The sequence below is a fragment of the Trachurus japonicus genome, chromosome 5 (assembly GCF_045865225.1).
Source record: "Trachurus japonicus isolate A0001 chromosome 5, Traja_1.0".
Taxonomy (NCBI): domain Eukaryota; kingdom Metazoa; phylum Chordata; class Actinopteri; order Carangiformes; family Carangidae; genus Trachurus; species Trachurus japonicus.
This window is the reverse complement of record NC_140911.1, coordinates 12,702,529-12,724,304: the sequence shown is the minus strand read 5'-3', so window position 1 is coordinate 12,724,304 and position 21,776 is coordinate 12,702,529. Positions and strand designations below refer to the sequence as shown.

At 41.1% G+C, this 21,776-nt stretch overlaps 2 protein-coding genes across 2 annotated transcripts in view; both read right to left on the bottom strand.

The window, feature by feature from the left end:
• The window catches only part of comtb (catechol-O-methyltransferase b), a 216,197-nt gene that overhangs the window by 75,887 nt on the left and 118,534 nt on the right, over window positions 1–21,776 (bottom strand). The window lies entirely within an intron of this gene.
• The window catches only part of camkvb (CaM kinase-like vesicle-associated b), a 42,469-nt gene continuing 23,080 nt past the window's right edge, over window positions 2,388–21,776 (bottom strand). The window contains exons 2-11 of the mRNA XM_085776346.1: window positions 12,720–12,827; window positions 12,422–12,553; window positions 8,650–8,724; window positions 7,883–8,021; window positions 7,277–7,397; window positions 7,108–7,183; window positions 6,855–6,991; window positions 6,568–6,646; window positions 5,399–5,486; window positions 2,388–5,198 (exon numbers count right to left, since the gene is read on the bottom strand). Of these exons, the coding sequence (XP_085632472.1) occupies window positions 4,836–5,198; window positions 5,399–5,486; window positions 6,568–6,646; window positions 6,855–6,991; window positions 7,108–7,183; window positions 7,277–7,397; window positions 7,883–8,021; window positions 8,650–8,724; window positions 12,422–12,553; window positions 12,720–12,814 (1,305 nt within the window). The 5' untranslated portion in view covers window positions 12,815–12,827 and the 3' untranslated portion in view covers window positions 2,388–4,835. The remainder of the gene's footprint in view (window positions 5,199–5,398; window positions 5,487–6,567; window positions 6,647–6,854; window positions 6,992–7,107; window positions 7,184–7,276; window positions 7,398–7,882; window positions 8,022–8,649; window positions 8,725–12,421; window positions 12,554–12,719; window positions 12,828–21,776) is intronic.

Sequence of the window (21,776 nt, the reverse complement as noted above, 5' to 3'; positions counted from 1 at the left end):
CCCATGGACAAACCCCAAAAGTGGTAGAGCTCCTGTTGTAGCAACCCTGTGCAGAAGAAGGTCACCTGGGACAGTTTTAAATTTTTGATAGGACAGTGAAAGAGAAAGGTAAAACAGGGATAGAGTTTAGGGGAACAGCATAGCCTACTGTTAAATGTCCAGCACAGTGATTGTACCACTGGCAACCAAGTATTCACTAAATTGGCGCAGATGAGACACAGACCCAGACCGCTCAGCTATCAGGGCCCAGTTTTAATTACTGTATGTACAAACCCTGCAGCTGACAACATGTGATGCAATTCATGTAACATCAACATCATCACTCTCCCATTGAGTTTTCTTTTGATTAATCTGGTTTTAATCCTCCAGTCCATGATCTTTTCCAATGTCTGTGTGTTATAGCTAATATGCTGCTGATGGTGAAATGTAGCAGGACAGGATTACTTAAACACACTGTTAGTAGTTTCAGTGAAGTTCATCTATACTGTATGGGTGAGATATTGTCTTGGGCTGGAAGTGCCAATAGTAGCTGCATAAATACACGTAGGACATGACAGTCGCACATACTGTACATGACTGGTCCAGACTCATCAGGCTGATTTAAGGTCTCAACATGGGATTAATCACAAACTGGGTCAAAGATTTGAGTTTCACCCTCTTCTGGCCTTGATTAGCTCTCACTCCTCTTCTCATGCAGTAACAATATACAGGAGGAGACTCATGGGAAAGGGTGGAATAATCACTGTCCACCACCAGCCCCTGGTGGAAGAATTGGGGAGCAACACTGCCCTCTGCTGCTCATATGCTGTCACAAAAAAAGGTCCTGCATTGACCAGCAGGTGGCAGGGCACAGCAGTTTCCACCGTACTGTTCATTGAACTGTCAGTATTGTGTAATGAGAACAAAGCTCTAAGCATTAAAAAAAGCTCCATATGGATTAAAATGTGCCTAATAGACAAGTACTTTAGTATTTAAGAGAGACAATGTGTGATGTATTGTTGCATTGTTACATATTTGCTGAACAAACTGAAAAATACAACATCAAAATCCTTGCAAAACGGGCCAGAAGTATATTAAGTAGAATTCTACTGATCAATCTACATTAAATTCATAGATCGATGAGGCTGAGCTGCTTTCACTACTTTATGATTTAGTCTATAGCTCAGTGGTTTTTAGTCTAGAGGCTGAATCCCCTCCAAGGAGCTACAGGATGAATCTGAATGGTTCAATAGAGGAGTTAATGATGGAGAGCAGAAGAGAAAACAAAGTGCTGCAACTCAACTCTTCATTTGTTGTTTGCAGTGTTTGTTCCTGCTGCTACTTCAAACTGTCTCACAACACAAAACCAAATAACTGCAGGTCGAATTTTTTTTTCCGTGGATGCTATTGACAGTTTTCATTAATGGCGACGCTCGACAAAGCTGCTGACACTGATTACAGTTAATTACTGGAGAAAGTGCAGCGCTGTAGATGTGTGCATTGTTCTGTGGGACTTCATTGTGCAATAAAATGCAGCAGCAAACTGATAAGCAGACTTGTTGTGATTGATTGCTTTTTGACCTGAACATGCTAATAAATCAATACTGCACACCACATTCATTCATCACTATCATAATTCCTCACTAGGAGCAGTGTCCTGAGCCGAGAGGCAGAAACACCTCTCACAAGCAGAGCTGCGAGAGCTCAATGAGTTGTGTAAGTAGACGGTTCATTCTGCCTTCTGTTACTTTAGCATCCCTGTATTGATTGCACTGCATAACTCAATTAGCTTATTAGTTTGGCTTTGCCCACAGGATGAGATATTTTTGTATTTCTCTTGTAAACTTCTCCTTTCTCCTCGCGAAGGACAGACTCTGATCACTGTTCTTTCATCTCTGCATTGCCGGTTGAGAAAAATAGGAAACTGACACTTCCCTCTCCCTACCTCTCTTAATGAAGTCATCCAATGACACAGAGACAGAGTTAGGCTCCCCCTGAGCCCTGCAGACCGTATGGATGGCTGCATATGACTGTACATTGGGCATGAAAAAGAGAAAGGCTCCCAAGAGGCAGCCTGTTTAAACCCCAGAGGGCCCAGAGAGTGAGCTCTCTGCATTATTATTACTGCACGATGCAATTCAAGGATCCCCGAAAGTGTCACCAAATGGCACTGCTGGGGTTTCTCGAACACGAGTTCACACCCCACCAGGATGGGTGCTAAGCTTGTGCTAATTGAGACAGTGTAACACAGATGCTCTCCAACGGGTTAAGGGGAAAGCGGAGCGTGATGACGCAGGCTGTTTCCCACATTTTCTCTAAATAGTCTTCCACAGAGCCATCTTTTATTTGAAAGCTCACATTTACCCTCTGTCCACTGACTGAAGCAAAGCAAGAGAGCCAGGCATGAATAAACAGATGAATTAAATTTTATTACCATCAAAGTCATCAACTCAGTCAAGGAGTACGGTACAGAGCTCACAAATGCAGGACAGGACCTAAAGGTGACCACTGGTCCTGGCTAACATCACATCTACAAATACACCTGTAAGTGCATGGTAAAATGACCAGACATGGAGTCCTAAATACAGTGAAAAATGTATTTGGAAAGAAAAACATTGCTTTTAACTGTGTAACAGTATTTCAACAGTATTTATTTGCCACCTAAACAAAGAGAACGGACCACATGAAATAATCTATTCACATAAAAATGTCTGCTTGTTAAGCCTCGCTGTAAAATCTATATATTTATCTTCGACCATGTAAGAAACAATACAGCGGTATAATCTGAATGATTGGTGTGTGTGTGTGTGTGTGTGTGTGTGTGTGTACAAATCAATCAATCAATCTTAGCACAAATAAAAAAGAGATACATGTAGAAATAAAAGACTCAACTTATCTCAAACTTGAGATGACAAAAGTGATCTGTTTTCTCCCCATTGGATCTAATGCACGTTTTCATATAAATTCACAGGTGTGCACAGTAGATACCCCTGACGACAGGTTGGGCAGAGTCAGACAAAGAGGCCGAGCATGAGCCAGGACATTTTACACTTTAATGATATAATTTCATAATTGTATTGTGTCTGCTGTCTTTCTGTGACCAGGGAATAAAAACCAATGGTTATAACACTGGTCACACATGCACACGCGCACACACACAAATGCACACACACGGATCTGACAGCAGCCATGTGTAAGTTAAGTGGCCGGGACTAATAGACTTGTACTGACGGGTACATGGACACCAGGAATCACAGTTTCTGCAGCCAGTCAAATATTGCTCAATTTCATCTAGAGTGATTACCGAGAACTCTTTCTGTAGCTCTTTATTAATGCTCGAGGGGACCAGTGACGAGAGAGGATGGTTCCTTATTACTGTTTGTCAAGTAAAAGCTGAAAATCTAAGGAAAATAAAAATATTATTTATAGATAAATAGTAAATAAACAAGGAAATAAATACGTTCTGAAATGTAAAACACACGCTTAATACACTGTTTCAGTAGAATAGAGGTCAACAAAGCTGAGTTGGTAGAGGTGAGCCTCATTACCACAAAGTCAAAATGATGCATGTCTTCCCTTTGAAAGCCGCATGTGGTCTGTTATCGCAGTTACAACCAGCTATTAAGACATTTGTGGCTTTTGAGTCAGTAGGACTGAATTAGATCAGAGTAGACGCAGGTAGACTGCTATCTAGCAACAGAAAAAAGAAAAAACTATTTGTCACGTAATGGATGAAGATGTCATGATGTGTGCTGTGACATTTCTAAAAAAGAAGCTACAAATTAATTTGAATGCATAGAACTGCAAAGTAATGACAGTTTTTCTTTTTTTTTTTCTTAATTTTCTTTTTCATATAACTTACATTGACAGCAGGGGCGCTAACTGAACAGTAGTAATAGACAACATAGTGTAGCTGTAGTGAGCTTTTGAAAAGAACATTAGCCTCAACTTGGCTTGTGGCAAAGAGGCGAGAGTGCTGTGGCCTGCGATAAGATGAGTAGCGCATCTTTATCCACCAAGTGGCTGTGAATGTAAAATGAACAGCAGAAAAGTGAGAATGCATGCTGTTTGAGCTACTTCTACAAAGGTCTCTATGTACAGAATCTTTACACTTACAGCTATGAGGTTCTTTCCTGAGCAGGAAGTTAGCAAAGGAACATAGTGTTTCAGTGTGTGCTTAATGTGTGAAGCTGCCGATAGTTCAAAATACAGTACTGGGCATAAAAACTCCCAGTCCAATCTCAGTATTGTTGAACGCACAATAACTGGTTAGTGTGTGTAGACAATAACATATAGGAGAGATAAATATATTTCCCATGTGAGAGAGATATATATGTGAGGGCCAGCACTTACATTGTGTTACAAGGTTCAAGTTTAGGGAAAAGCAAAACGTTTCTACTGAGTCTGAGAACAAATACTATAATTGCAAGACTGGCAGAGAGAAGTTTCCCAAGTTGGCTCGTTAAAAGGGAATCAAAGCAGTTTTCAGCACAATTATGTCTTCTTATGTTCTCTTATCACAAAGAGAAAAAAGACTTCAGCTGTGAGCCACAGCTTGACAGCAAATCTGTCTCAACCCCTAAACCTAAAATGTGCGCGTGAGATAGATGCGGTTTATATAATCTGACGGAAAACACCAGAGGGTCAGTGAAAAAAGACACAATACATGTAAAGAGAAAGCCAATGCAAGGCAGCACTCAGGAAAGGTAGCGCACAGCCTCCATGAGATGATGCTAATGCTGCAAGTGAGAGAGAAGCAGAGTCAGTGTCACCATGCTAGCAGCTAATGTACAGTGTGCAGGAGTTGGTGGGGGACTGCAGAGGTCACACAGGGGAAGGGTGGGGGTCTGCGGGGTCTAACCCTGCTCATCCCCGGCCTCGGCGGGCGCATTGTGAGCAGTGGAGGCTTCTCCGTTACAGCGCGGTGTGGGCTCGGCCTCCTGCGGCGCCGGGCTCTGCTGCTGCTGCTGCTGCTGCGGCTCGGCGTTCGACGCTGAGGTCTCTGGCGGCGGTTGGCTTATCTCCACTGCAGCAGGGGTCTCTGTGGCCGCGGCGGGAGCTCCCTCGGGTGTTGCGCCAGATGAAGGTGCGGAGGGGTCGGTGGCAGCCGGGGGAGCCGCGGGGTCTGCTGGGGCACCGGCAGCTGGACTGGCTGCCCTCGAGTCGCTCGCCTCAGGTGCTCTCAGTCTCTTCATGATGGTGGTGACCCGCACTGCTTTCTGTAGGAGGAGGCAGGGAAGTAGCGGATCTCAGATTGGTACAATAACCTGAGAAATTGCTCAGAAAACATCAACTCGCATCTGACTGCTTCTACTCACAGTTACACAACACTGCGTGCGCTGCAATACCTGCCTGTTCAAGGACCACACAGCTACTTTGTGAAGAAGAGCTTCCAGGAGGAGAGAACAAAAGGACTTACCTTCCATTTAGCTCTGGCGAAGTTCTTCTCTATTTGTGCACACACATTTTCCTTGATGTTCTTATCTGAAGCTGCACCACCAGAGATCCTGTTGCACAGAATGGGAAAAACACAACTTCACAACAGAGCTTTATAGTTCCCCTATCTTTTGGATGTTACAGGCGGCTGAACACAGCACCACTCAATTTATTGTTCATTTTTCTCGCTGAAAAACTTTTGTGAAGACTGTTTAACCTTTCATTATTATTCTGATTATTTCTCTGCCTGGGCCCTTTTCTTCTATTCTTGCCTTTGTGATGGTGAATTGTGTTCAAAGTTGATGACTTTGTGGAAGCACCTCTGACAAACACAACTAAGCAGGCAAACAATCAAACCAAAAGTTGATTAATATTTGATTTTCAACACAATGATTAATACCTCAATGGATAAACTTAGTGGGGTAACTTTTATATATGAAAATAACAAATAACAAATGGTGCTGTCTGCCAGTTTGATGAATTGTGATAATTAGAAAACAATACAGAACAACTGTGCAGCTCTGTGAAGGCTCATTGGTGATATAAACCTAATGCTACCATCATACTAATTTGCGAACAAAAACATGATGATACCTAGCAGGTTTAACCTTAACCTTGTTTCATTGTGGTCAAATGTTATTTTTTTCTAATAAGTTAGATTCTTTAGTTTGATTAGATGCTATAAAATGGGAGTGTGACATCATGGTTTACATGTGTGACTGACTTGTGATTGGATCATCACAGTGCGAGTGTCACAGGTTCTACTTTATCCAGTTAAAGGAGGTGTATTGACCCCGTCTTTGTCAGGACATTTCACCAGGAATCAGAAAAAGTGAATGCCATTACAGGGAATCTGTGAAAGTCTGCAGAAATTTCTGTACAAATTCATCCAATATTTATTTCAGACATTTCCTCAGAGCCACACTGCTATAAACATCACTTTTTCTGTTTACCCAAGTCTGGATAATGTGGAAAGCAGCTTTTGGTTTATTGTCAACCGAAGCATTGGTTTCCTCAACACAATTAGAACTGACATGTCAAACAAGCAAAAAAGCCTGATCTCACACAGTATTTCTGATCACATTAATACAGTCTGATTACGCTGTGCTGATTTAAATGGGCTGCACAACATATCAAAGCTCTGCTGCCTACCATTCATGGTTTATAGCCTCCTGGGCTGTCAGTCTCTGGTCTTGATCCACCTCCATCAGACGAGCAACCAGACTCTTAGCTGTCAGAGAAAAATAACATAGAAAAATCTCAATAAAAAAAGCGTGGTTCTCCTGGTGGTTGGGAACATAAAAATGTAAAAATGTGTTTGAACCCTCCAGAGGTAAGAAGAGAGGAAAATTCCCTCTGGAATTTGAAATGTTTACCCAACAAGCTGCCATTGTGTTCCCTCACAGTGTTAACTTCATCCTACGTATACATAAAGCTACCTGAATCAGAGATTTCATCCCAGTACGGAGAGTCAAACTCATAATCGCCTGCCAGGATCTTGCGAAACAGGTTCTTGTCGTGGTTTTCGTAATCATCATCATCAGTTTCGTCGTAGAAAGGAGGGTTTCCTGACAGCCTGGAAATAAAAGTTTTTAAAAGGGATTTAACAAAAAACATGGATTTACCGTATTTAAATGGGGTCTATCAATTAATAAAACATTATCTCTCCTCACGTTTCCTCTCACAACTTACAGTATATACATGATGACACCTGTGGCCCAGCAGTCCACAGGTCGGCCATATCGCTGTCTGCCAACCACCTCAGGAGCTGCACAAAAAGCACAGACATTTCATATCAATGCTATAACTGACTCGTGGTGTTATCCACCAGCCAAAGTCAGACGTATATTCATATCCTCACCCAGGTACTCTGGTGTCCCACAGGGATCTTTGATTAGTCCATTCTCCAGTTTGGCAAGATGGAAGTCGCTGATGACTATTTTAGAGTGCTTCAGACGGTTGTAGTAAACCAAGTTCTCCAACTGTGGATGATGATAAATTACAGTGACTTCAGTTAAAATAAAATTCATGTTAAAGGGCTTTTGTTGCCATACTTGATCAATAATTTAAATTTGAATAGCAGCAGTGGTGTCCTTTTGTAACAGGAATAATGAGAAGACTGAAAATGTAAATGTATAATCATCCAGTCCAGTTAAAAGGCTCATTGACTATACTGTATATATTCTGCAGAACTTCATGGTGAGCAGTGAAATCATTTTGACAGATTACAGTTTTGTTGCCACCACAGTCATGGTGTCTGAGATGACTCATTCACTATGTAGATGACTATAATATAGTCACCCCATATATACAGTAGTGGGCTCATCAAAAAAAAAAAAGAGATTTGGACACTACTCACTGTTTTTCTGTTTTTCAAGGGCAAGCACAAGGCATGATGTGTATTTCTTGATCTTCTACTTACAACCTAGATTAGTCAGGTTATTGTAGTGATCCTGCAGACCGTTACCTTGAGGTTTCTGTGAACGATGTGCAGGGAGTGAAGGTAGGCAACAGCCTCCAACACCTGACGCACCACGTTGCTGGTATCTCGCTCTGAATAGTAGCCTTGATCCAGGATCCAGTCAAACACCTCTCTGCCTGTTGCACTGTGGGAACAGGAAGTGGGTTAAAAAGAAAATCTGAAAATTTCAGCTACCTTTGGTATTTAGAAAAGACCCTGTTGGGTTTGCTGAATGCAGAGACAATCAACTAAAAAAGATGCTATAGGAAGCTCTAACTGTACTTTTGCATATTTATTCATAATTCATATAGTCATATTTATTTGCATAATGTATATTGGAATGTTATTTATGTCATTCCCAGAATAAAATATGTGCAATGACTACATAACCTTCCATACCTGTTTATGGTTTCAGTCTTCTCCCCACAGATGGTTCTTTTGTGTTTGATCATCTTCTGTCTAACCAGAATTTCTAAACCCATAAATCAAGTGTCCTCAAAGGACAAGATGAGTATCCTACATCTAGCACATCCTTGGAAATGCATCAAATTCCCCATGAACACATGCTGATGAGAATGGAGAAGCTAGCAAGCAATCATAGCCGAATACCAAATGAGTGGAGTTCAGAGCCGTTCTCATATCTACAGGGCCTCAGGCTCAACAGCTCATTCCCCACGAGTGAATAATCAACACATACAGTTCAGCAGACCCAAGCTACAGCAAAGACAAGCAGGGAGCCTTTTTCCCCGGCTTATAAAGACATCGGAACTCACAGTTCAAGGAACAGGAAGTACTCTTTTTTGGTCTCGAAGACGTCCACCAGCTGGAGAATATTGGGATGCTTCACCCTGGGGAAGGAGAGAAACACGGAGACAGAGAGAGTTGACGTCTGAATCATTAATTCAAGACATGACTGAGATCTACACGATCAACTGCCCGTCCGCAGATAAGCAGATTTATGTGCTTCAGTTTATCCATGTGGGCATAAAGACAGCCACAGCACCAGCTGGGTAACTTCATGGTGAATTTAGCCCATAAAGCTACAACACTTGAGGCTGCAGAGTGACGCTCTTGCCTGTCAATTCCATATGAAGTTGACAAAACACTTCTGCTGCCTTCATGATCCTTTTCCACCAGGTTTCAAACTGTATGAATAAGGAACAGGGTTGAAAAAACTGAATCTCCATCTGGAATCGCTTCCTCGTTCATTCAAGACTCACTGTAGGTTTTTTTGTTTTTGTTTTTTAGTGGATAATTAAGAAACAGACATTAAACGGACAGTATAATGCATCATTTTCCTTTTGTGCCACTGACAGGTGTAGTGTTTCATAACTGTTATTTACACATCTTTTACATCAGGAGCCAAGTGAAAGCACTGAGCAGAGAAGCTAGTACACGCCATATGGACAATTTTGTTGAAGACTGTCCTCCAGTTAAAAAAAAAGAGCTCATAAACCTAAATTAAAGCAGATATCAGTGGAATGTTTTTGTTAATATAAGTCCTAAATAGTCCTATTTTCCGTCAGCAATCACTTACATGAAGTATTTCAGCCTAAACACGAGTCTCTCCGTCACTCTGCTCTGCTGTAACCCGAGGAGAAAATTTTCCTTGTGGGATACAAGTGTTATCCAATGAGGGGAGAGAACGGCATGAAGGGCTGTGTGTGCAGCCAAGGGATGCGCGTGAATGTGGTGACGTAGCACGAGGACCAATTGATGCCTGACAAGGGCGGGGGCTGCTAACTCATGGTGCGTTCAAGGAAACTCGTACTTTGTGTTTTTCCTTCCTGTGAAGTCATACCAGTTCGATCTGGTACGAGTTCACGGGTCGGAAGTTACGAGTGGCCGTTATAGGGAACTTTCACAGACAACAGGACGGTAAAAACACGAGCTACGGGTTACCTGGAACGCTACCAAGTCGTAGTTGTGACTTGAAGCTGTAACTTACGGTTTCAAAAGCCTGCCTTGAACACAGCATTAGCCGAAACGGCCGTGCCACTGATATCTGCTTTAAGTAGTTTTTTGTGCCTAACCTGTGCAGTCGTAACCATGACAACTCTGTCCGCTATGCCCCTGTCCATGCAGTATTTCAGGAAACACTCAAATGGGTCGTATGAGAGAGTAAAAAAACAACATCTCGTTGTTGATGTTTGTTTTTGGTATTTCTGAAAGCACAAAGTGTGTTATGAATTAAAATGGCAGGGTGAATGTTTTCCAGCTGGGAGCTGATATTGTGACATACAGTTACAGCTACATGTTGACACATACAATGTTTCTCTAAAGCCAATGGTGATTTATTCTCTGCATCTGTTGTAACAGTGTGAGTGCACTGTATACACTGGCCTACACTGCTCATTTCTTTCCTCACATGAATTGGTCTGTTACTAAAGCTCCGTGCTCTCTGCTTTGCCCTGAAGAAGAAAAACAGAGTGATCTTCTAGAGCAGGTTGTGTAATGTCCCTCTGTGTATAATCCCACATTGTCTCTGCGTCACACACCAGAAACTCAATTTCAGCCATGCCAAGAAGAAGAACTCTAAAGTTAACCCAAACAAACAAAGGAATACATTACAACATTACTGTATACTGCGTTAAACTGTTGTTGGACATCTACATGATGGGTCAAACTCAATGTGGTGTTTTAAACTACTACTACTACTCAAGTTAGCAATTTCAAAACACTCATTAAACACCTTTCCAAGGCATGTACAGTAATTTAAAGGGACAACGAGGAGTTTTGGAAAGCGAAGTGTTTTCATACTACATTTATGAGCCTCCGTGCGCACAGTTAAATTCTTGGACCGGCGTAAGACGGACGTCTTGCCAAGAATGTTTTCATTCATCAAGAATTAAAGTCAGAGGTTTGAAGGCGATCAGATACCGTCGTAGTTCCGACCATAAACGGCGATTCGGCAGCGTTATTATCATGACCCGCCGGGCCGCGTCCGCAAAACCAAAAGTAAAGAAACGCTAGTCGGCTCGACCAGAGTTTCCGCCACCACTAATAATAACAAAATAACAATAGAGACAAAACGATATATTTATCGAAAATGGAACCATTAACAAGTGTGGGTAGCGTAGATTCATCCACATTAATAAATAACATTAATGTGAGACTTTTTTTATAATCAAATACAAACTCCTCGTTGTCCCTTTAATGTTTTTTTTTATTATCATTTTTTACTTCTAACAGTTTTACATGTCTAAGTTTCTATTAAAAAAAAACATACCCTCTAAAATCTTTATGAAATAGTGTTCAGGGAAAAACTCAACCAAAGTGGAAGTTTCTTATTTCATGGTTTGTTAGCAGGTGATATTATCTGTCAAATTGAACTAGAGCTGTAACTGTTGAAAGAAAACATTGAAATGTTCTTGAAAAATCAAAGTGATTTATTTTTAAACATTTAATGGTGCAAGGTCTTCACTCTGGGCATGGCTCTCTCTCTGTGACGTTTCCAAAACAGCTAGTGCAGAGAGAGGTGAAGTTATTACCAATGACAAAGTTCTTGTGCACCATTAATGATCCCCCTCCAGACATGTTTTAATACGCTGCCTGGAATAAGGAATCTGTTTCTGCCCACATGAAAAAACTTCAATTACCTCATAAAAAATTCTCAAAATTACATCTACTCCCTCCCCGTCATTAAAGCTTGACACAAGATGGCTCAATTTTCAAAATCACACCTGTGTAACTGCATATTGCACCACAACAGGTTATGACTGGGCCCTCTAGTGTCAAACCCTGCACATTCATTGCTCTGTATTGTGACACATAAAAAAATTATGTGAAGTAATAATGAACAAAATGTATTCTAAGACAGAGATTCAGACTGATAAAAGCAGAACTGTTTGTGACTGACAATGTGCAGGATTTTTTGGGGTTCATTCTAAGTCATAAAAATAAATTAATGAGGATTAGCACTTGAATGAGCACTTCTTTTCTTTTCTAATGCCTATATCCAAGCATTTTATATTCAAGATTGCATTTGATGTTTTGCCAGCAATTCTCCACAGCCTTTGAAACTGTCATCACATTTGATTATGCGTTAAAACCCCTCCTGATGATTAAACCATGAAAAACGGGAGCAGTGTGCATCACGTCCCCGTTATTGTGGTGTCTAAAGTCTAATTTTCAGAAGAATGTGAGTCCATGTTTTGAAAGGCTCCTTACACAGAAATCACACCTTCATCATCGCCGCGGTTCACTGCGTCGTGGTGCTGTCAGTGACAAATAGTCTGATAAGGCCCAGGTGACGCTAATGTGGCTTTAACTTGGAAGTTAGATAATAGAGAAGCTGTGAGGAAATACGTCTCAGATAAACTGATCAGTCAAAAAATGAGGTTCCCCTTTACTTTTAAATTTTTATTAATAATACAGAGTTTTGTTTTCTGTTTCTTTTTTTGTCTTTTTAAAAGTTGATGTTGTCTGTGAAACTACTGTTTAAGAGGCTGAAATATGGGAACAAGCAGAATGAAAAACACCCCCTCACAAAATGAATCATGCTCTGTTAAACACAGAAACTGAAGGAAACAATCAACAACTCACATCTTTAAGATGATGATCTCATTTTTCGCAGCTTTGCGGACCTTCCTTCCATCCTTCTTTAGGAACTTTTTACATGTGTACATTTTCATCGTAGTTTTGTCCTTCGCCCTGAATATCTCGCAGAACTCCTCCCTGGAAGAAAGCATTCAAAATTTCTATTTATTTTTTTGCTTTTGCAGAAATATAAATGTATGATGGCGATGGTTTCTTGAGAAAAGATACAAACATCATTCAAGTCTGCAACACCATTCATGCTGTATGGGTATTTTGCCCTGCAAGCTACTGGAGAGATACTTACGATTTAACAATCTGACCCAGGTCATATTTATCTGTCACGTCTGAAGGATTGTTATAATCCTTCTTTTCCCCGATTGTTATACAGCCAAATGGCATGGCCACTCCTGACCTGTGGCAAGAGAAACAGAGAAAGACAGACAGAAGAGGGAGGGAGTGAAATAAGTAACAAGACAATGTTAAGAAAAGGCTGTCAAAAGTGGAAGAGCTAAAGAGCCACCAGAGGCAGTATCAATGCAGTGGATTGTTTTGCTTGTAACAGAGCCTTTCATGATCCTGCAGTAATAAAAGTCCAGAGCCTTGGAGCCTTCTGCGCAGAGTCAGCTTTATGTTTGGATCGCACTTATATAACTAATGTAACAGCTGGGGGAACAGTCTTTGCTGAGGCAGAAGTTTGGACTGAATGTGCTGCTGCTTTTTTGTGGGATCAGAGTTACAAACCGTAAGGGTCAGGGGTCAGAGAGAGCAGAGGGAGCAGCGGCTAATATGAGTGTTGGGCCCTGTGTGAGGCAACAACAGCAGCAACAAGTGAAGCATTTCCAATCAGCCAGCACAGGGCAGGCACAGGCACAGCACCCAGGACTCGGAGACAAATTAAAGTACTTTACGAGCTCTGCATCAGCACCTAATTGTGGTGCTCTCTACATGGAGTGTAGTCTGAGACCATTGTATGCAACTTTACTGTGTTATTCTTTCTTTTTCCTGAGAATTGGAGTGAGCTAAATTGGACCTATTAGTTTTGTTTTTCATAGTAGGAGAAATTGCTCTTTCTTTTCACTATTTCTCTCTGGAGCAGGGATGAAAGTGCACTGGTTAGCACTGGGCTCAAACCTGCTGGTTGGCCGACTGCTGCCTTTTCTGTTTGTATGTTCTGCTTATGCCTGTGTGCATTTTCCTCCAGCATCCTCACAGTCAATTGATGATGCTAATGTGTGACTACATGGCTGTTTGTCTCTATATGTTGATGCTGTGATGAACTGGTAACCTGTCCAGGGTGGGTGTACCATGCCTCTCGCCCAATTCTAGCAGGGATTAGCTCCAACCCAACAGCAGTCCATAAAGTGGTGTGTTACTGGCTGGCTGCTCCCCTGACTGTATTTGTGTCTATGTCAGCATGTGCGCCCTAAAACTCTAAAATCTAACACTGGTTATAATGTGTGTGTGAGAGTTGGAAAATATGATGCTCTGTGTAATTTCTGATCCAATGTACAAGATGGGACACTGCTGTTGAAAACAAACAGAAGCTAGACTGCTTAACTACACTGTTGCACCTCTGTCATGATGATGGTGTCCCACAGCTGCTACAGTTTCCAGCTGTGAGACACCATCATACACCTGCACTCCCCAGTCCTCTAATTCAGAATAAAGTCAATTGCTCAATTCACTTTTCAAGTATTTCACACACACTCACACACAGCTGGACAGGAAATTACAGTTCCCAGATAAGATGAAGTGCAGCACATAAGTGCCTGAGAAACATCGTTTTTACACTTTAGTTTTTGTAGCAGTGTGAGCCACCAGGTGCTAGTTCAGTAGGTAGAATTGGTCTTTGTGCTAAGCTAATGCTAGCTCAAGGATACCCGGACTTTCAACCTTGTCTCTTTGAAATTGTTATTTCTCTACAACTAAACTGCAGCAGCAAATATGTTTGTGACAGATTACTAAATATGTTTTCTATCGACAGAATGTGGAAATATTGCCGTTAATTTACATATTTTGACAAGTGGCTAATATGTTGAATATACCAGTTAAATGTTCACAGACAACAACCATTTCTGCTGTGGAGCGTCATTCATTCAGAGACACTGCTGATCAGAATCCAGAAGGTTAATGAATCTCTCTTTAAATAAACAAAACAAAAAAACATAATTTCGAGGAGAGTTGGGAATTCATGTAGCCTACTAAAATTTATCAGCAGTTTATTTCCACTAACTACATAGTAGGCTACTCTTACTCTAAAACTGAGCACAAATTGGCTGGAAAATATGGATAAAACAGGTGTGTGTGAGTTTTTTCTTTTAAATATCACATTATCCTTATACAGGTATGATATTGTGCATTTTCTGGAAATGCAATCATGAAACCATTTATAGATAAACTGGGGATTCAGAGCCCCTAAATATCTTACAAATGTACAGTTCATCATGCAAAAACCATATCAATCCAATAATGCCATAAAGCTCTCTTGCTCATAGCAGAAATTGCCTGCAATGGCCTAATACATCCGCTCCATATTAAAGGGATATCTGTCTGTCTTGGGAAGAATGGCTAAATCTCTTACATCTCTCTTGACAGCAGTATTGTAGTGTTGCCCAACCCCCAGACACCATGTGATTCAACACACAACAAAAGTGAGATTTCACTGCTGAATGCTCTTATAATAGCCAGATAAATGTGAGTAAATTGTTTTCAAGAGAAAAAGCTGCCAAAAAAAAAAATGACAGGAAAAAAAAAAACTAAGTGGGATGGGATCAGTTACAACAAGCGAGTATGTGATTCAGTGTTCTCCTGGTTCAAATCCCTGGACAGATTGGAGAAGTCTAGTGGGAGAACGGTTGTTGCCTCTCTCATCTACTACCAGTTTCCTTGAATAAGGCACTACAGCACTTTTTTCTCCAGTAAAACTGCTCAAGGCTCCTATAGTACAACACCACTGCAGATTGGTCCTGAGCTGCAGCGAACACTCTCCATGTGAAGCTGTTTGAATGTAAAGCAGGACAGTGCTGAAATTTCTCCACATGAATAAAGGGCAAGAAATATTTATTTCTTAGCCACACAAAATCCATCTGCGCTGACAGCCTGGATGATGGATGTGTGCATGTAAATGAGCGCAGCCAGCGTGAGAAGTATAGCCAGCGCCATGTGTAAGAAGGGCAATCTGTTCACTGTAGCTCCGCGAATCGACTCGTAATCCAATCTAAATGAACGAGGCTCGGCGCAGAGACGTCTCAAATGTGCTGAGACAAAACTAGGCTCGCTCTGAACTTCCTCCTCTCATCTGAGGCAACAGTCTGTGCTGTGTAGTCTGACCTGACCTTTTCTAGCTCCCTCTCTTTCCCTCTCAGTCTCAGTGTACTGCACTCTCTCTCTGGTAAATCCTGTGGCTCAGTGAAGTTATGGTGCAACATGCAAAAGGGGAGCTGTGCAGGAACAGTGGTTTAAATTGTGGTAATTCTGGTAGAGAGACACAGTGTGTCATGTGAAGGGAAAAAAAATCCACAGTGTGCTAGAAAACATTTATATTCAGCAAGTAGCTGTAACAGTCCACAAGAGAGTCGTAGCATAATAGAGAGGGATAATGGGCTGGAGAAAAAGTGGATGAAAAAGCTATTCTGATGATGGTGATGATGAATTTTCATAAATTTAATGAAGTAGTCCAGCAAATAAACAAGCCCTTATTAGGTTTGGGAAGGTTTCCAAGCCTGACTTTAATTTCATATGTTCATAATGAGGTGGTAAAATAAACAACAATAAGAAGACTGCAGGAAAGAAATCCAAACCTAAAAAGTAAGTCCACAAAGTATCTTAGTCAGCCTCTCCCATGTTTTTTAAGTGTTGATTAGTTTTATGGATGAAGAATTTACAAAGCAATTGAAGCAGAAAGAGTAGGATGCTGGCTGTATCACATAACAGAGGCTGTATAATGGGCCCATTTGGACTGACCACCATCAGCAACATTGGGGCATTATCACCCCGTGTTCTGACTGTTATTTGCCCTTCGGGAGCAGCGATCGATGGCTTGTGATGCTTTATGGCCCAGTGTGTGACCCGGTTTTTTTTTTTTTTCTTTTTTATAGATGTGGTGAAGATTTACAATATGGAAGAGGGATAGTGATGAAAATCTTGGGCATTGTGGGCAAAGCACAGTTCCTGCTTCAGCCAAGCAAAGTGATGAGCAAATTAAGCTTTTTCTCCTTCTTCCTGTAAGATTAGGCTAATTTAGGGGAAGTTTGATAAATAGGATTAGGTTGCACTCTATTGAAGCACTGTATCAGGATTTTTTAAGGAATATGTGAGGGTGATTATTTTACCTGCAGCTGTGGTATAATGTGGTGCTACACCTCAGGGAAATGGCTGGCACCTGTTTGGTATGTTAAGCCTTTATAAACGTGAGGGAGCAGCTGTTTGCACTAATCCCACCGTGAATTTCCTCTGAGATAAAGTTTGTTTTCAGAAATCCTTCGTTTGCTGTTCTGTTCTGTTTTTTCCTTTTTTTGGGACTCGCCCCTCCTCTCTCACTCACTCTGGCTCAGCAGCCTCTAAATGAGGATGTAAAGAGCAGACACCATGCATCACATCTGTGCTGACTGTGTGCCATAACAAATGCTGCGCCTCAACAATTATGTCTAAACTATATTTTACAAAGACAAACGTTTTCCTGAGACAAGCCGAGAAGTTATGATGATATAAAATGTGCTGTACAAATGTTCTGTTCTTATTACATGTTTCTTATCCTAAGATACAGTACTTTAATGATATTCAATTACTGTATAGACTACTAATTGGCATAACATAAACATGCACAAACACATGATCAAATGACAATATGACAAACCCACAGATGTTCATCAATGACTGAAGTTTACCTTAAACACTATGAAGAGTTAAGTGTCTTTCAGCTCATCAGTCTGAAGTTTTGGTTTGCCCAAACTGTCAGGTTCAACGGGAATAAATCTCAGATAAAAATGCATCATGACACCAAACAGCAGACATACAAATCTAGTCCACAAGTTAGTGAACAGAGTGGAGCATGCAACAGCTGAAGAAACAGATAATTGTCTGTAGAGGTGATTCAGAACTGAGCTAAATGGAGAGTTATTGTAATATTGCATACAAATACACCAAGGAAAACATCATGACTCCAGAATAATGCTGTATTTTGTCTGTTGGACGAATCCAGGTTTAAAATCCACAATTTTCCCCCCAATTGTGATCGGCACAAAATTATTTTCTTAACCAGCTGATTTTGTTGCCTTTTCGTTTAAGTGGAATTGTTCTTTTGTGTGTGTGTTCTTTGTATAGAAAAAAAACACTGTGTTTGTGTGTGAATGGGTGAATGTGGCCTGTAGTGTACAGTGCTGTGAGTGGTTGATAAGACTAGAAAAGTGCTACATAAGTGTAGTCCATTTATTCTCTCTTCGCCTCCCTACTCTCTTGTTCAAGTCAAATTCATTTTGCCAAAAAGAGACAAAACGCACATTAGGGATTATGATAATATCCATAAAGCAGTAAAATGAGACTGTAACAGGGCCAACATTTATCTACTGCTAGTCATCATGGGATCATTTGGGAAGAAGGTAAAACGTAAATTGTATGAAGAGCTGGTAAAAAGTTTCTACATTTAGTTTAAAGTGACTTTCTCACTTACTCTCCTCTGTGTTGATCCCCCTGAGCTCCCCCTCGAGTCTTTAAGACAAACCAGAATCTCTGTTTTGACAAGACTCAGCTCAACCATCTAAAATATCATCTCCCCCTTCTCTGATGCTCACTCTTTCTCTGTAGCTGGAGGTTGGCTGGAGTCTCAGCCCCACAAGGACAGACTCTCCAGCTATTAGGAAATAAACATCCTTGACATTCAGTTTCTTTCATCCCTGCTGATCTCCTGAGATTGCCCAAGAGACTGAGATAGCTCTTTGCCTTTAGCTGAAAAGAAAAGATAAGGTCAACACAGATGGGGATGGCGACAGTTGTTTAAGTCTTAATAGAGACCAGTGTGATGAAGAAACAGTTGCCTTTCGCTGTCTCCCCCCAGTTAAGAGCTGCAAGAGCAAGGAAACTAGCTTAATAAGCAAACCTAAGGCCTGAAGGTTAATAGAAAACAAGTAGAATTTGTTGCTGGACTTTTGAGAGTTGGCTTTGTCTTTACTTGGAAGCCCCACGCTGATGCATTGCTGGCAGCAACCAAGGGACAAGAGAAACAGAGATATATGACCCAGACAATGGGGTAAAGATTTTGAGTGATGAATCAATTTCCACATGATGGCATCTGTGTGTTTTCCAGTTTAGTATGTCTTATCTCCTCCTTGGTTTTTAATGATTATGTCAAAATACATGACATACTGTATGCAGTAAGAGAGGTCAGACTGAGCTGTATGAGCAAAAATATTGTATGTTGTCAATCTCATCTGACCAGATTTGGGTCTTTATGAAAAATGAAACATCAGCTGTGCAAAACAAAACAAAACAAAATTCTGATATCAGCTGCAGGTGTGACATTGGCCAATACCAAAGAAAATTTTCGATTTAGGTGTGTGGACACAGAAGACATCAATGAAGTGGAGGGAGTGCAGGTGTCATGGCATAATTCAATCAGATGAGATGGATGCAGCACCATAGTAATTAAACTAAAACACCATCTAATCAATTTAAATTATATAACCTATGATGTAATGTAACCTAATTTTGCTTTTGCAGCTTTATGTTCTAGTGGTATAAATTGCGGCATATATATATTGATTCATGATTGTTATTGGTTGCTATGCAGTAACAGTCAACTCTCACTAAAGCCAAAGCTGTTTGACTGAGTAAACATTTATAGATTAAGTGCTGAACCGGTGGCCAAGAGAATCCATCAGTGCTGAGATTTACTATAAGAGCATTGTAGTACAGGTGGAATATTGATGTTAAACAATAAATCAACATGCTGGTACATGACCCTGGCAGTGCCTCTGTCAGAGATGCTAAAATTGTTGCAGCATTGTGCCCTAAATATTTCTATATAATGAGAAAACGATTGAGATCTAATCAAAGTACTACATGATCACTATATATTATTCCACAGTCCAACCTGCATTAATTCAGTAATAAGCCTGTGTGTTAGTGGAGGCACTACTCAGAAACTTGCTGCGGAAGAGGAAATAACATTGTGCAACATCATCACACTGCCTCATTACCGCACCTCTCAAGAATTATGTCTTTTTACATTTGACTTAAAGGGGAAATGGGTTCTTGGAAATGTTGACATAAAAGTTTGCATGCACTGTCTCGAGGGGCTTTCGGCCGCACTAATTAAGGTTGCAGCGCACCATATTAGGCTTTGCCTTTTCAACCTTTGCAGGGCCAGTAGAGGAGCACGGAGCTGAGAGGTCTGTAACGAGCAGGGGAAAGAGCAGGGTAACAACAGAGCGGAGGAAATACACCAAGAGTTGGAAAGTCGCATCAATCAGCAAGCATGTATGAAGCAGGATCAGAGTAAAGAGGTGGCAAAGGTTTTAAAAAGTGGGTGCACACACAGTTGAATTAATTATTCATGGCTGATAGTCTCCTTTTCCACAGAATGTCTCACTGGGCCTACAGTTCGTGTCTTTCTTGTATCGAGGAATCATTGTGTCCCGGGGCATTTGCTTAACAGTGTGCTTGGAGCAGAAGCATGGCATCTCTGGCAGTGCTAGAATAATTACCAGCCTTCTCTGCTCAGCCCTCCTCTAATCTCAGTTCAGTGTGCTGTACTGCTTGTTGGTGTCTGCGTCAGCCTCACACACTGAATCTCTCAAGAATCCATTACATCTCTCATTTGTTTGCCAGCCATCATGGAGGGTCGGAAGCTTTGCAATCAACCCTATATGTTTTTCTTTTTCTCAAGGTCTTATTCAAGGCCAAGATCTCCCATCATTCAGTTGCCTTTAGAGAACAATCACAATCCCACTGTACTGTATGTGCTGTCATTCATTTCTGAATCTGGCACATATTGCTGCATTCTTCACTGAATAGGAATAACACTGCAGAGGCTTCTTCAGCTGGAGAGAAGGAGCTTGAGAAAACCATCACTCTTCTCCACTTCACTTCCTTCCCACTTCCGTCTGTCTTCCTGTGCCATCTCCCTCTCTCTCTGTCTCCCTCTTTCTCAGTAACACACTCAGAGCCCATCTAAGGGAGAAGCACTGGCAGTGAGTGCACCCCAGGCTTGCCCTTGCACTTTACAGGAACCACAAGGCAGATTACAGCCCCTTTACAACAGGATGTTGTCACATTTACTGTAAAAGAGTCACAGGTTTGTGATCGATATATTGCACACCTCCACGAGTCAGGACTTCCACCTGCTTCCTACAATACCTCTATTTTTCTATTTCAGCAGGGACACAAAAAGCACAGGCTTAATTGAGCAACAAAACAAAGAGGAATTTTTATCGTCTATATTTATGTTAGTACACTGAACAGCTCCTCAGAGCCTGTGAGAACTGCAGCTTGAAGATGTGTCTCAGAGTTGACTAACAGTGCTGTAACAGTGGCTGCTCCTTTTTTATCTTGTTGGCACAAAAGACTGTACTTGTACTTTAAATCAGTGCTGACAAACAGCTGACTAACTGCCCTCAAACCTATAAAACAATTATGCACGATGTACCTGTAAGGGCACCTGTTTTTAGTATGAACTTCAGCCCTGCCAGCACCAGCAGCATTTGTCTTACACAGAGGAAATGGATGCTCCACAGCAGCAGCAACAGACCCGCTGTACTGTACCAGCAGAGGCACCTCACTAAGGACTGCAGGGCACAGATTTAAACAGGGAGGAAAAAAAGCTTTTTGCTGCATTTTGTCTTTTCAACCTGCAAGTCATGAAGACACTGTGAATATTCGTTGGGTTTGTTACATCAATTATTAAACTGATTCAAGCTGACTCTGCTACTGGTGCTTGAATAGCAAATGTGGGCTCAAAACTTTGTTTGCCACGGGCAAAGGTTTCATTTCCTGCATTTAAAATTTGTTGCATGGAGATTTTGGGGATCTGATTTAAACTATACTGTTCATGATTCATGTTCATTTACAAGTCTCAGTCACTGTACAAATTGTTTGTTAAAAATAGGCATCAATCGATTAATGAACAGGAAGTGAGAAGCCTCCATGTTCAATCAAATTTTCAATATATCACATTGTTCTAAATATTTGCAGTTTGATGTTTGCAATCATCACACATTGCTATGATCACATCACTTAGTAATTAGTTTGGGGGAGGGGTGCATCAACAGCGATGATACTCAGAATGCTACTGTAAACCCAAAAATCCTTTAAAAACTGAAGAAGTCAAATGTGAGTACTTTGTCCACCTCCTTAACTTGGCAATTTA